The following is a 16,914-nucleotide window of genomic DNA, read 5'->3' as shown; positions in this document are numbered from 1 at the left end:
ACCAAAAGATATCCGTTAGCGACTACTGGTGAATTATGAACTGATCTTAATAAATTAAGATCAAGTGTTCCTGTTGCCACCTTTTTCTAATAAAAATGTAACAAAAATATGTCTAGCATCAGGTCGTAAAGACGTCTACTGAAACATATTATTCACAAAGATATCTGATATGGACCATTGGCGAATTATGAACCGATCTTATTAAATTAGGATCTAGTGTTCGTGTTGCCATATTTTTCTGATAAAAACGTAACAAAGAGTTGTCTAGCATTAGATCGTAAAAGATGTCTACTGAAACATATTATTCACAAAAGATATCTGATATGGACCATTGGCTAATTATCAACCGATCTTATTAAATTAGGATCTAGTGTTCGAGTTGTTACGTTTTTATCTGATAAAAATGTAAAAAAGTTGTCTAGCATGAGATCGTAAAAGACGTCTACTGAAACATATTATTCACAAAAGATATCTGATATGGATTACTGGTGAATTATGAACCGATCTTATTAAATTAGGATCTAGTGCTCGTGTTGTCACTTTTTTTAATAAAATGTAACAAAAAAGTTGTCTAGCCTCAAATTGTAAAAAGACGTCTACTAAAACATATTATTCACAAAGATATCTGATATGGACCACTGGCGAATTATGAACCGATCTTATTAAATTAGGATCTAGTGTTCGTGCTGCCACTTTTTTACTGAATTGTAAAAAAAGTTGTCTAGCCTCAGATTGTAAAAAGACGTCTACTAAAACATATTATTCACAAAAGATATCTGATATGGACCACTGGCGAATTATGAACCGATCTTATTAAATTAGGATCTAGTGTTCGTGCTGCCACTTTTTTACTAAATTGTAAAAAAAAGTTGTCTAGCCTCAGATTGTAAAAAGACGTCTACTAAAACATATTATTCACAAAGATATCTGATGTGGACCACTGGCAAATTAGGAACCGATCTTATTCAATTAGGATTTAGTGTTCGTTTTGCCATCTTTTTAATAAAATGTAACAAAGTTGTCTAGCATTAGATCGTAAAAAACATCTACTGAAACTTAATATTCACAAAGATATGTGATATGGACCATTGGCGAATTATTAACCGATCTTATTAAATTAGGATCTAGTGTTCGTGTTGTCACCTAAAATAATAATAAGAAAATCGATCGACAAATCTTAATGGTCTGCTTTCCTGAGTTAATTTTTAAGTATGTTTTTAATGGCCAGTTACCCAACAGGAGTTTAGTTTTCAGTTTAAGTATCTTCTAATAAAATCAATAAAAATGTTTATTCAAGTGTGTGATGGAAAAAAGACAATCATTTCGCTTTCGTACTGACTGTTTGTCCCATACTAACAAAACCTCTTCCGGCGGTCGTGTAACCGTACCGACTAGCGGTGGATGCTGTTAAGAACAAAATTTGTTCGAACCGAATTGGTTTTTTTTTTTTTTTTTTTTTTTTTTTTTTTTTTTTTTTTCATAATATATTCACTCAATTTCATTCCTTCGCTTACCTACCATTTTAATATCATTTTCTGTCAGTAGCACCTTCTCCGTACTGACTGCTGATAAGACTGAATTTTTGTTCAAACTGTCCTTTTAAATTTCTTCTGTATATTATATACTCTGGATTTTTTAAAATAATTAACTTATGATCGTAGATAAAATATAGTATGCAACTCGCAAGAGTTTTGGTCACTATTCTTTAATAATTGATCATATTGATACATTATATCACATTTCAACGTTGAATATTTGGTGGCCCCTTTATAGTATAAACGGATGGTCCACTTTTGCCGCACAGAAACACGCCAGGTACCACATTGTGGGAGTAGTACTGTAAACTTAGGGTGTCTGTCAGACTCGCTTACAAACCGGGCTGTCACTTATTGAGTTGAGTACGTAAAGTGTTCTCTGTATGTTTTAATATGCATCGGGGAATTGTTGTCTGATGGTTATCGAAGAACCGTCTGTGATCATATCCCCACTATCACTGTAACATGAATTGTGTTTTCTCACCTTACCTTGTATATATCAGCATCTAAATATAAAAGTAGACAACGGACGAAAAGAAGAAAATATTGGTTATCTAATTTGGGCAGTGGGACACCACTTTGATTATTTGCGACAAGATCTGTGTCTAGCCGTGGACAAAAAAAAGAAGACCTATATAAAGCATTGGAGGAAACAATCGTAGACCTATGTATAGCACTGGAGGAAAGAATCGTAGACCTATGTAGAGTACTGGGCGAAAAAATATGTGTCGAGCACTAGACGAAAGAACGAAAGCTTATATGTAACAGTGTATAAAATATTGAGTTCCCCTGTCAAGCAGTGAACGTTCAATTAGTGAATAGAAGAAGGTAACATGAGATGAAAAACAGGTTAGCGGAAGAAAAAGAAGAAGAGGAAAGAAAGGAAAAGAAAAAATGATTCGACTTGTCAGTAAGCGTGATGTCACCCGAACACCTGAGCAGGTGCAAACATCAAAGGATGCCGCTTTTTCCCACGGTCGGTAAAATTTTCCCAGCGCCAAGTGCCGCAATATCTACTAGCTGATTCTTCAGATTTACGAGAAGAAGATTTAAGAATTATAATGGAACGATAATTATGAATCAATGAGTTAAGGATAAAATCAATAAATAAATTGTGCTGAAAAGTGACCCTCAGTCAGTGATATATTAAAAATAAGCCATAGAGGCCTACATAAAAAGAATGCGGAATTCCTTAAAAATAAGTTAAGATATTCCGTCTGGACCAAGACCTTTATTGGTATTCAGCCCTATTCTGTAACTACAAATCGAATAGAAATGAGTCAAATCGAATAGAGGTCAGCAAGTCGGATCGGAATTGTAGGAATCGGTATTCTGTAACTCATCTCAACCTCTACTATCGGAATGTTGTGTAGAAATTATTGATTTCGACTTGACAAGCTCTGTCGAGATCAAGTTTCGACATCGAAATTGGCCTTGACGTTTGTTTTGACATTTATTTGTTGACTTTTTTAGTCTGACATTTTTTAGTCTGTGGTGTTATTTATTTAGATAAAGTTTACCAAATAATTTAACTGCTCAGCGGATGTCTTTTTCTTTGGTGTTCCGCTTGCCATTTTGTATTCTTGTAACGAACTTTTTAAACTTAACGAAAACAAATCAAAACTACTTGACGACAAGCTTGAAATATAATCTTCTTTTTTGATAAATTTTTCGCGCGCACTAACCTTTCCAGTAACATAACGTCACAGAACACTTATTTCTCTTTTTAGTGCGTGGCTGCCACCAACTTCTGCTACCTATTTTAATAAATGAAAATGTCTCAAAAATTGACTGTCCCTTTCTGTCCACCAACCACACAATTTAACCATTACAAAATTATCCTAATGCATCATGCAAATTAAATTTTGTCTGCCCTCTCTTTAGATCTCCTCAGATATTTCATTATCAAGTTTCAATTTCCTTCCCATGGCTACGCTGGTTTTGGAGTTTTTCCAAGCAGCATCTGGAAACAAATTTAATGTTCATTCATAAATTGAACAAACTAATTTCAGATGTAGTTCATTATACTTTGCTTATTGTGAATAAATCATCATTCAAAAGGGTAAAATTAAACACATGAATTTCAAGTGCTGTGGTTTTAATGAATCTCACCTGAACTAGAAGAATACCAACCCAACCATTGGTATTTATTTCTAATGACCAAATGAGCAGTAATTACACTGTGATACTTAAAAAACAAAAATAACAGTGTATAAATAAAATATACGGCCAACAACAAACCTTCATCTCATATAGCTAGCTGTAGTTCTTAAAGCAATCCCATAGCCAGACCTGAACATTTGTGAGTTGGTAAATTTTGCCATCTAAATTACATATAAGACACAGTTAACGATATGCTTCATCGGCTGTATGTGGCCACTTAAGCGATAGTCTAAATTCTTAAATGTACTTTAAATTGATTTATGTTTACAAGTTACAAACCTTTTAAAATCAAAGCTATATGTGTGTCTTCAAAAGCTTTATATTGATTTTTCCCTAGCCAACTATATTTTCCTTGAATTTTATTGCAGATCAGCTTCTTAAGGCTTCTCCTAACAATTCGTTTATGGTCTCCTCACCAATTTTAGAAAGCTCATTATCCTAAAATATAAATCAACATGTAACAGTAATCTTTTTTTTTTCGTCTTTATAGAGGGGGTCTGGAATTTTCAAAAGACATCTCAGTCCAGGACGCCGCCTGACTGACCTTAGTGCAGGATTCGTTCTTCGTACTCCCGGCGATAGTTCCCGAGGTACTTTAAAATGCCCTCTCGTCGCCGAGTCTACTCCGAACGCCTACCTGCTAAACCAGACCCTCCTCTGTCATCCAGTGGTCCGGAAGCGGAATGGCTGCTGTAAGGCCGGCATCACTTCAGAATCACTACCTTTATTCATTCATTCTCCATTTATACACATCCACACTCTATTCATCAGCAAGGAGGTTCCCTATCTCGTTCCAGGTAGCGCGTAGAAGACACTCATCGCTCCTAATTCGGCATCATTCCCAGATGGGCATTTCCTCCTTCCCCACAGTCTGACTCACGCATTCTAACTCATACAGTGTGACCCACTTTTCTAGCTTCACCTTTCAGCATCAGTCACTCTTACCTTTAGCTTTGGTTCAGCAGTCTTTCTTCCTCTTCCTTTTTCTTGATCACTGCACGGATATAGCTGTGTATGTTAGTCCAAACTAATTTATTTTCAATCATTCTCTCAATCATTTCTCTCTGTGGGGTATTAACAAACAAATGTACTATTACAAATTAATAGCACTTAATTAACAGAACTATTCCTTCGATCAACTCTGGCGAGAAAATAATGGACTTTTCCTCATTGGTGCAAATAATTATTAAAATTTAAATGGTTGCAATAAACAATCAAAAACAATTTATAGGTTTAGGTAAAACTAGGTAAAACTTACCGCTGGGCCTAATTACCAGGGTGTGCACTACAAAACAACGAACGAAATCAATTTAATATGCGTGTATGGGTTCACGTGCCGGGTTGCGTCCTTTCTTTTCAACGACTGGTGCTCTTCTCTCTTAAAGGGACGCATTCCACGAGCCCGATGGCGGTACTTATAGGGATCGTAGGAATACAGGGAGGACAAATGTATTGATTAATTTATACAACCATATTTGAATTTAAACATTCTCCCCCCTTTAAAGGCCATAAGGTCTTTAAAAAACAAAACGAATTCTAAATACTATCATTACTTAAACAACTAAAACGATAATTAATACAAACAATTCCTATACAAATCTTAAACAAATATTAAAAACTTAAACTACAATAAAAAAATTAAAATTAAAATGGTGGTTTCGTCGCGGTTATATTGACAAAAGCCGAACAAAACAAAATTAATAAAAACGATGTAAAGCAGCCAAAAAAGCTTCCGCGATCAAATCACTAGCTAATTCAAGATTTAAAGCCTTAGTACCGCAACATACAAATAGACACAAACAGGCCTTTTGAGTTCTAACTCCCCTGTAACGAGACATGGTTATCGAAAACGGTCCACCATAATCTAACCCACAAATCGAAAAGGGTTTAATGGCACCGAGACGAAATCTAGGCAAATTACCCATAGGGGGTTGTAAGTTTGTAGGAAATTGTTTCCAACATCTAATACATTTGGACAATACCAAATTAACGGCTTGTTTAGAAGACATTATCCAAAACCTTTGACTAACCAAAAACTGAGTACTCTTAAATCCAGCATGTAAATACTTCTCATGATAATGACGAACTAGAAGAGTAGTAAGGCGTGATTTCTTTGGTAACAAGAACGGGTGGTTTGCTTCATACGATAACGAAGACTGAGATAGACGACCACCTACTCTTAAACACTGAGTACTATCATCTAAAAATACTCCCAACTTACGAAATGGTTTTGGAAAAGAATTTGATTGAAGATGTTCTTCAAAATACTTTTCTTGTGTAAATCTGACAAGAATAATCAACGAGTCTTCTAATTCTACGAAAGTCAAGGGTCCTGACCGTTTCGACCTTTTATAACGAGAGATGTGCGCGAATCGCAACATAAAAGCCAAAATTCTTTGGATCGAGGTAAAAGACGATTTATTTTTTAACAAACAAGACAAAAAATGTTCCTCACGAGTGGAAACAAACACTAAAGCTTTCTTTATCTCTTCCAAAGAGGATTTTTCCTGCAATGAGGGAGGAATCTCTGGAAAAATTAATGGAATATTATACAAAAACGAAGGACCTGTTAACCAGTCTAATTTTGATAGAAAAGCAGCCGGTAGCATGCCTCGCGAAGGCGCATCGGCTGCATTATTTCGAGATTCGATATAATGCCAAGAATAATTTTGACTATGGGACTGGATATACGAAATGCGATTTGCGACGAAAGTTTTGAATCTCGAGTGAGAGCTTTTAATCCAGTGCAATACGATTTGAGAATCTAACCAAGCATACACATTTTGAAATAATTTATGCTTCCCCGACTCTAACACAAACGACATAAGTTTTACCAAATGAACAGCAGCTAACAATTCTAATCGAGGTATAGTAATCTGTTTTATAGGAGCTACTTTCGATTTGGCACACAGTAAATTAACTTGAACTAGGTTACGAGTATCAATACTACGAATATAAACGACACAAGCATATCCCTTTTCACTAGCATCGGCAAATCCATGAAGCTCTAAGATGGGACATGAGGAAATATTCAAAAAACGAGGAATTTTGAACTGTGAAATAAGAGATAGTTCGCTCTTATATTGCTCCCATACACGAATTATTTCCGAAGGAGGGCGATCATCCCATTTAAGACCGGTTGCCCAAAGTTGTTGGATTAAATGTTTAATAAAAAAGGTAATAGGTGTTAAGTAACCACAAGGATCATAAATTCGAGCTAATTCGGACAAAAATGATCTTTTGGTACAAGGGACGTCTTGCAATTTGACTGAAAATTGAAAGACGTCGGACTGTGCAATCCACTTCAAACCAAGGATTTTTAATGAAGGACCATTTGCTTCTGGATCAAAATTAATGGAGTGAGGATTAATATGGGATTCAGGAAACTGCGACAACAATTTGGGTTCATTCGAACACCAATTCCGTAACTCAAAGCCTCCTAACTTTAACAAAGCGACTAATTCGTCAACTAAAGTTTGTGCTTCTTCGAGAGTCGAAGCACCAAAAACAAAATCATCAATATACGAAGCATGACGAATAAGCGAGACGGCTTTAGGAAAACGAGAGCCTTCGTCTAATGCTAATTGTTGGAGAGTTCTTAAAGCGAGATACGGCGAAGATACTATTCCAAAAGTAACGGTTAATAAACGATATTCCTGAATTTCCTCAGCGCTAGAAAATCTCCATAACACGCGTTGATAATCCGTGTGTTCAGGAGCGACTAAAATATTACGATACATCTGACGAATGTCCGCACACAGCGCAAAACGACTAAGTCTAAAATTCAACAACAGCGAGACTATGTTCTGTTGCAGCTTAGGACCGACCAGTAAATAGTCGTTTAAAGATTTACCGCGACTGGGACTTTTCTGAGACGCATTATATACAACTCGAATTTTACTTGAAACACTATCTGGTTTCACAACGCAATGATGTGGAATATAATACTTTCCCCTTTTCTTTTCGGCATTAGAGACTAACTGCATATGACCTAAATCAAGATACTCCTGCATATGAAAAGAATATTCTTTTTTCAAACTTGGTTGACGAGATAAGCGTCGTTCTAATGATAGCAATCTATTTAAAGCAATATCATAGCTATCTTGCAAACAAGGCGGCGATTCACGAAAAGGCAAAGATACAACATATTTACCCGAGACGTCCCGATTATGCGTTTCCAGATAAATGTTCTCACACAGAACGTCTTCTGGTTCTGAAACTGGCTTTTCCGGTACGTTTTCCAGTTCCCAAAATTTCGTTAACGAAGAATTTAGTGGGTCTTCAATATTTGAAAGACAAACAAGCGAAGTCGACGAAAGGTTAGGTGTGCTAGTAGGTCCTAACAAAATATAACCAAAAACGGTATTTAGGGCATCTGGTTGTCCCGCTTTACCTTCAATTTTACCTTCTAACAACACCTTCGAAAATATGCTACAACCAATTAACAAATCTATAGATTGACTACAGTTAAATTCGGGATCGGCTAACTTCAAATTTTTAATATAATTCCACGTCGATATGTCAATTTTGGTGCTTGGCAAATCCGAGCAAACCCGATCTGTAATAATAGCCTCCAAGTGAAACACCGGTGACTCCTGATGACGAGGTTGGATAGAAAAACTTATTTGACCTTGATTCAGTTTCGTTTGCATCGAATTGAGTCCGTTAACTTCAAATGAACAAGGAGTTTTAGGCCAACCTAATCTACTGGCAGCTTTACGACTAATGAACGAACTCATTGAACCTGAATCTAGCAGACATCTCAAGGGCTGTTTACACCCCTTACTATCAATCGCGTGAACTAAAACAGTACCGAGCAAGATTTCCTTTTTTGTCTCGTTTTTCTTCCCTATAAAACTAGCAGCACAATGTGATATTTCAGGCGAATTTTGTTCGACTCCCGATGCCCCTGAATTAGTAGTATTTTCTATGGACGACTGACTATTGGAACGATTTCTATCAAAGTGCAACAAACTATTATGAAGGTGACTATTACATTTACTACATTTAAAGGCCTTTGGACACGACTTGACAGAATGATTAGCCTGATTAAGACACCTAAAACACGAGGAAGATTCTTTACAAAATTGGTATCTTTCTTTTGGAGATTTTTTCAAAAACAACGAGCAATGGTTAAGGAAATGACTTTGCTTACATAAAGCACAACATATTGACGACGAATTTGTAACAAAGGATGAACTACTATTATGCCTTGACTCATTGGAATGTTTATAATTACACTTTGGCTCCGTATAAGTTGGAGCCCTCGACGATTTCTTAGATTCACTTAAGCTACTATTCAAATTATCGTAAGCAATGTACTGAGTTTCAATAAACTCTACCAATTTTTGAAATGACGGGATTTTATTCGATTTATTTTCTAACTCAAATAACTTTACTGAATCCGCGTCTAGTTTCGACAAAAGTAAATTAAACATAATAAAATCCCAATGTTCTGTCGGAAGACCTAATGTTTTCAATGCGGCTAAATTTTCTAAAACCGTATCTACTAATTTAGCCAGATTTTTCGAATTAACTACCGATATTTTCTGTACGCCCAAGATCGCATCCCAATGCGCGGTCGCACAACGACGAACATTTGTGTACCGTTTAACAATTAGATCGTAAGCAATTTGATAATTATCGCTATTTATTGACAAATTACGAATCAAACTAAGTGGAGTCCCTTCTAAACATCCTTTCAAATACTTAAACTTTTCTACGTCTGCTAGGCCTGCGTTATTATGTACAGCCGAATTATATAAGTCTAAAAACGAACTAAACTCCTTAAAATCACCCTTAAATTTAGGCAGCTCTATTTTAGGCAAGCGAATATTTGATTGTGGAACTACTACTGATCTAAACGGTTCTGGAGTTTCAAATTGTGGCTCAGATAATTCCGCACTAAATAGTTTTATTTTATAAAATTGTTCCAAAAATAATTCCCGAACATTTTCTTCAACCCTCGTATCCGCGTCTGGTACAGAAAGAATATTACTAATAATATTAGTGTGATGTTTTAAGAACTCTTCGCGAATCGAATCTAATTCTTCCAGTCTAATTTTAAATAAAGGGCGAATAGAAACGTCTGAACGGGCCTTAAAACCTAAATCGAAAATTAACTGAATATCATTTAAAGCAGTTTTTCTTAAAAATTTGAGCTTCCTATTCTTTTCTTCAAGTTTTTCCATTTTAAATTTTTAACAAGTTCCAATAATATTTATACAAACGAAAATGTACAAAAATGTGGTCTAAAACCCGAAATTACCGATTTGTAATTTGATACTTTATTAAAACGACGATAATTCCCTTCTAAAAAGTCCCATATGGTCGACTTTACAAAAAGGTCATAAATTATTCTCGAGCCACGACAAGAGACGCAAACTTAAGATAAGAACCCTCAAAACGATAAAAAAATACGACGAGACGAAACCAACCATTCAAATTTAAATAAAACAAAAATATTTTTTCAACAAATGAGTTTAAATCCGGCTAGATAGGCCAATGTGGGGTATTAACAAACAAATGTACTATTACAAATTAATAGCACTTAATTAACAGAACTATTCCTTCGATCAACTCTGGCGAGAAAATAATGGACTTTTCCTCATTGGTGCAAATAATTATTAAAATTTAAATGGTTGCAATAAACAATCAAAAACAATTTATAGGTTTAGGTAAAACTAGGTAAAACTTACCGCTGGGCCTAATTACCAGGGTGTGCACTACAAAACAACGAACGAAATCAATTTAATATGCGTGTATGGGTTCACGTGCCGGGTTGCGTCCTTTCTTTTCAACGACTGGTGCTCTTCTCTCTTAAAGGGACGCATTCCACGAGCCCGATGGCGGTACTTATAGGGATCGTAGGAATACAGGGAGGACAAATGTATTGACTAATTTATACAACCATATTTGAATTTAAACACTCTCACTGTAACAAAATTCACACCTGTCTCTCTCTCCATTCTGTTCCTTTCCACTATCCATCTGTTGCAATCTAACATCGTATGTGTCAGTATATGTAACAGTAATCTAACTACCCCACAAACTTGATCATCCATGCTTAATTATTTTTGCTTAAACTATCTAATACTCTGTTACAAAATCGATCAAACATTCATTTGCAAATTTTGTTTTCTCATAACCATGGTAAATGCCTATTAAATCTACAATTTTAGGATATATAAACAAATTACACTTTTTTTGTGACGATAAAAATACCTTTAAAATTTGAATCATATGGATCAGAGTATTTGTTCTCTGAGTGAAGCAAGAAGGGTTCTAGCATCTGAAGGCAAATGAGAAAGATCAGGAACTTCTTTATGAATTTTTAATAAATCACCTAGTATTAAAGGACAAAGTCCAGTTGCGTAACTTATTGGAAAAATTAAAAACATCTCGACAAGGTTCTCCAGAATTCTCGTTACAACCATATTTAGACCCTTCTTCAGTTTCATTGAAAGAAGAGCTTTGTACATGATTACCAGAATGGTCGTCCACGTAGTAGTTTGGATTATTTTAGGTACTTAACATGTTAATAAAAAGTTTAAATCGGATGTATTGTAACCTGAACTATTTGAATCTGAAAGATGGAATATCGGGGTTATTAATATTTTCAACAATATTATCTACGTTTTTCGTAACCATCCTCTGTTGATGACGCTTAGAAACAAATCGTTTTCTTTTAAACATAACTAATTTTAGGAAAAATTACACTTACCTTTTTGTAATAAAATAAAAACCAAACTCGGAAGTAACCTAACAAATGGTACCAAACTTTTAACGATATACTATAACCAAAGCAAGCCCAAGCATCAAAAAAAGTTGCTAATTCACATCATTTGCACTTTGTACTGCTTAAATAGAATTGTTTTCTTTTAAGCATTATTAATACTATAATTAAACTGTGCCATTTGTTTAAATAGGTATGACATGACAATCACAATTATTATAATTCTTAATTATATATTCTTTGCGTCTATTAGAAATAATTTCCAGCCATCGATACCCATTCAAAAAACTGAGACAGAAACTGATGATATTATCCATACTGTGGTAAACGAAAGTATGATTAAAAAAGGAGATTATGAAAACCAAGATCTTAACGTTAAGCTGGATATAATATATGAATTAATTTCTTCAAAAAAACTAACTTCTGATGTTAAATTGAAAGTTGGAAAAATGATGGACACTATACTAAGTTTGATTGGAAAAGAAGGTAAGACATTAAAAGATGTTTACAATGAGTCTGGCCATAAGAAATATGAAAGACAAGTGAGGTTTGTTAGTACTAAGAAAAAACAAACTCCAAAATCTGAAGATTTACTTCAAAAACCAAGCACCTCTGATATCAGGTTACTGGTTACTACTACAAGATTGTGAAAATAAAATCAGTGAAAACGATCACTTGTATACAAAAGAAATAGGGATTTTTTATGAATAAAAAAATTTCACATTTTTATACTTACCTATGTTAGATTTAAGTTTTAATTAAATATTTTATATTTATCCACCATGTTGTTCTGCATTATTGTGTTCTTTCATTATTTGTAGGTAGTGATTAATAAAATTTAGTTTTAAGTATAGGTATAAGGACAATATTATTTATAGAAACTTATTATTTAGTTATTTGTGTACATAAACACTTGTGAAGTGTGTTTTCGTAGCCGTGATATCAAGGTTTGTCTAACAATTATATGTAGTTTTGTACGTTATAATAATGATAATTTTTTTAGATGAGTTAAGTATATATAGCTTGAAGATTTGTGCTTGAAGGACTAATCATTTTTTGTATTTTAATCTAATAATAAATTATTTATATTACCTATTTGTTTTTTTTTGCCTACCACTAGATATGATAAGAATGCTGCAAATTCCAGGAAAAACATAATAAGTAAGTTCCTACATATTTAGTATTTTTGCTTTTGAACTTTTTCTACTGCTTTTTTGGGTTTTTGTGCGAAATAAACTGTTATCTCCATTTAAAACACACAATATTATCACTATAATCAATTCTATTTTTTGTCATCAGACTATTGATTTTAGAAAAAAAAATTGATATTATTACTAATATAAGAACCACTTAACCCTATACCCAAGAAGATACCAAAATATATTGCAAAACCTAAGTTTTTGAACCTTTTATTAGCATTGAAGCTTATGGCAATTTTAAAAGTGTCGTATGGGTGACGTATTCCCGCCTTTAAAAAGCGAGCATTTGATTGGTCTATAGTTACGAGACAACCTACTTAACATCTACTAACCTTGGATACAGATTGTGTATTCATTTTACCATGCAGGCAAGTATTGCCCACGGTTCGTAGAGTTACTACGGTTGCCTCTTCCGACTGGGGTGGGGATGATTGAGTTACGTCACCAGAGTACACAAGAATAGAAAACCCATTTATTCGTGATTGAAACTGAATGTAGAGGCACAGTTTGTTAGGACACTCGGGCCCGATTGTACATTGCAGGCTTAAGCGATCGCTTAATTGAACCGGCCTCAAATTTGAGCGTGGGTTCAACTTCATGAGGGTTGTTCAATGTCAAGTTTAGTTAAGCCAAGGTTCATACAAATTTTGATAAGGTTGGCAACGTAACGCATGCGTATTCATTTATAGGTTAAATCGCAATGTTCCCGCTAATTTTATATTATTTGGTTTTTGTGAATACTGTTACTTTTTGATAATTCTGTTACTCATTATTAGTTTAATCTAATTTAATTAGTTTAATTTTTAATCGTTTTCCTACGTTAAATTTGTGAACAAAATTTGTAAGTATAGTATATTCTTGCAATATGTTTATTTTCATGTAAAAAATTGTTTGTAGAAGCATATTTTGGATAAAATGGACGCAAGAAGGGCTCCCAATTTCACTGCCCAAGAAGAAAAGATATTGGTTTCTTTGGCCAAAAAGTACAGCCACATTTTAGAAAATAAAATGTCCAATGTGGACATGAATACGAAAAAAGTGGTGGCGTGGAAGAAAATAGAGGAAGAGTACAATTCTTCAGTCGGGTCAAATTTTCGTGAGGTCAAAGTGCTTCGAAAGAAGTATGAGAACATTAAAAAAAGGTCCAAACGAAAATTTGCTGATGAAAAAGCACATGTTATGGGTACAGGTGGAGGGTCCCAGATGGACAGTCAAATCAATGAAATTGACATAGATATAAAAGAGATATTAGGTACCCGATTAGAAGGATTGCATTCAGAATTTGATGATGATGCTGTGGTCCAACAACCTGAAGAGGTTTATGAAGCTGGTGATTGTATTATTGATGAAACCGAGGAAGGTGGTATGTTATACAAAATATTATAAGTATATTTTAAACTAAATAATGACTGTTTCAGGGGCACATTATGATCTAGAAGATTGGAGTCCCTCGCTTCCTACAAATAATGCAATTGTTGATGATCACACATATTATGCAGATCAGGAACCATCCACTAGTGGCGAATCAAAGCATATACTTAGTGACAGTAAGTAGAAACAAATAAAGTGTAACTTTTTTTATTATCTTATTTTGGTAAATTATCTGGTTTACATAAGTTCTGGCAAAAAATCATGGCTGTACCAGTTGCATATACAGTTTATAGTTTGATATATTACTGATAATTTATTTCCTGAATTGTTGCTCTCATATTTATCTTATTATGTTATCAATATTTTCAAAATTGTATGAATATTCTCTGCTATTGTTTCCTTATTTGTTTGAATGCTTGTAGAACTGTTGTATAAAGAATTAAGTTCTTCTAGTAAGAGTAAAATAAGATATGGTTAGATCAAGCGTATCTACGAAAGGAATTATTATTTGTGTTATATAACATGGAATTAAATATAAAAATATAATTAAAGGAACTGGCTTCTCAAAGCTAAAAAGACAAACATAATGGATTTGATATTTTGAATTCAATATTTTAATATCATTGTTGTTGAGTTATTGTATTGTTAGTACTTTTTGACTTATGTATGTTTGATTTGTATATAGCTTATTTACAGTACTTATAATGTTTTTTAAAACTTACAGGAAGTGACAGTAAATGGAGCAAGTGTGAACCAGAGAAATTAAAAAAAAATGTTTCAAAACCACTGGTTGTAGCAGATAGTAAGTTATTATAAATAATAGTTGTATGTATTAGTTTAATTTTCTAATTTTTCAGAAAAAAAATATAAGACTGATACAATTGCTACCAAGATATCGCAATGGGCAGCTGCAAAAACAGAGATAGAGGAATTTAAAAAAGGGCTCATGAAAGAGAAGCATATGTTAGAGTTACAGATATTAAAAGATGAATCCGATGCAAGAATTGCGTTAATGAAAGAGGACCAAAAAAGTAAAATAAAATTGTCAATATTTGAAAAACATCCAAATTTATCAAAAGAGCAGATAAATATAATATTTAACAAAATTTCTGATTTAAAATAAATCAAATCTAAATTTTGAATTTTTGTTTGATCATCTTTCTATTTGTGTCATCATATCTCTTTTTTGTGGCTTTTTTTTTCTTGGGTGTCTTGTCTAATCTCCAGGACATTGTATTTTTCCTTTCTCAGTGCATGCCTAGATATGCTATTATTTTTCAGTACTTTATTGTGGTAAATCATTTTCTCTTAGGATTAGCCCTCTGTAGAACATGTTATATACACATTCTGTCCATATTCATGCACAAGTTGAAATCATTTTATATTATTGTCTACTTCTCTTGCTCCTGTATCAAAGAGAGGTTCATTTTCTACATTTACTAATGCCATTGCTGCTTTCTCTTCTTCATGTAGTATGAGTAAAGGGTCATTAAAAAGCATTGCAATATTGTGTGACACTGATGTTGCAATAACAATCTCTTCTATGCATTCTAACTTTGCGCCTATCCCAAATACCATATTCCAAGTGACTTTCTATTGGTTCCTAATTCTAATTTTTGCCTCAAATAAATTTTCAGCTGGTGATTGAGGATTGCCTAAGGGTGTTATCAGATATTTCTTGACTCCGTTACCACTATCACCAACCAAAAATTACTAATCTAGTTCTTCACATGCTCTTCTCATAAATAACTGTATATAGCTATGGTATCAAAATCACCCAAAAATGTTAATATTTTTAATCTAGGGAAGTTTATAGGGTATTTAAATAATTTATAATGTAAATTAGTTTGTATTATTATTAGATAAAATGATATATGTATATAATTATTGCAAACATATAATTAATTTTAGATATGTTGATAAATTTGAAAAGTATTCATGCACAAGTTGAAATGTTGTTATATTATTGTCTATGTATCTTACTCCTCTATCAAAGACAGTTTCATTTTCTACATTTGTTAATGCCATTGCTGCTTCTTCTTCATGTAGTATGGGTAAAGGGCCATTAAAAAGCATTGTAATATTGTGTGACACTGATATTGCAATTACAATTGCTTCTGTGCGTTCTAACTTTACCTGTATCCAAAAATCCAATTCTGAAAACTAATGTCTCCATATTCCAAGTGTCCTTTCTATTGATTCCTACTTCTAATTTGTGCCTCATTAAATAAATTTTCAGCTGGTTATTGAGAATTTCCTAAGGGTGTTATCAGATATTTCTTGACTCCGTACCCTCTATCACCAACCAAAAGATACTAATCTAGTTCTTCGCATGCTCTTCTCGTAGATAAGTTTTTATTGCTATGGTATCAAAATCACCAAAAATGTTAATATTTATCTTATTCTAGGGAAGTGGGTAGGGCAATTAAATAATTTATAATGTAAATTGGTTTGTATAATTATTATATTAAGTGATAAATGTAAGTATTGTAAAAATATAATTTTAGATTTGTTAATAAATTATGTATATTTAATTTAATAAATTTGAAAAGTATTCATTTACAAGTTGAAATCTTGTTATGTTATTATCTACTTCTCTTGCTCCTCTATCAAAGACAGCTTCATTGTCTACATTTCCTAATGCCATTGCTGCTTCCTCTTCTTCATGTAGTATGGGTAGTGGGTCATTAAAAAGAATTGCAATATTATGTAACACAGATGTTGCAATTACAATTGCTTCTACCCGTTGTAATTTTACCCTTATTCCAAAGGCTAAGACAGGAAACCGCCGTTTCCATATTCCAAAAGTCCTTTCTATTGGATTTCTGGTTCTAATTTGTGCCTCATTAAATAAATTTTCGGCGCTGGTGATTGAGGATTGCCTAAGGGTGTTATCAGATATTTCTTGATT

The 16,914-nt window shown here is 33.6% G+C and overlaps 1 protein-coding gene across 2 annotated transcripts; it reads left to right on the top strand.

Moving 5' to 3' along the window:
- The first annotated feature begins 13,063 nt into the window (after positions 1 to 13,063).
- Positions 13,064 to 16,568, top strand: LOC140452555 (uncharacterized). Of its 2 annotated transcripts, XM_072546883.1 has the most exons (5): positions 13,064 to 13,473; positions 13,530 to 13,995; positions 14,051 to 14,179; positions 14,728 to 14,805; positions 14,861 to 16,568. In XM_072546883.1, exons 2-5 carry the CDS (start codon positions 13,548 to 13,550, stop codon positions 15,124 to 15,126), a joined length of 921 nt encoding a protein of 306 aa, XP_072402984.1. In that variant the 5' UTR covers positions 13,064 to 13,473; positions 13,530 to 13,547; the 3' UTR covers positions 15,127 to 16,568. The 2 variants fall into 2 exon arrangements, with proteins under 2 accessions (XP_072402984.1, XP_072402985.1); XM_072546884.1 differs by having other exon boundaries at positions 13,064 to 13,995.
- Positions 16,569 to 16,914: the final 346 nt, after the last annotated feature.

Source organism: Diabrotica undecimpunctata, chromosome 10 (genome assembly GCF_040954645.1).
Source record: "Diabrotica undecimpunctata isolate CICGRU chromosome 10, icDiaUnde3, whole genome shotgun sequence".
Classification (NCBI taxonomy): domain Eukaryota; kingdom Metazoa; phylum Arthropoda; class Insecta; order Coleoptera; family Chrysomelidae; genus Diabrotica; species Diabrotica undecimpunctata.
Note: the sequence above shows the minus strand (reverse complement) of the source record. Positions and strands in the feature narration are given on the sequence as shown.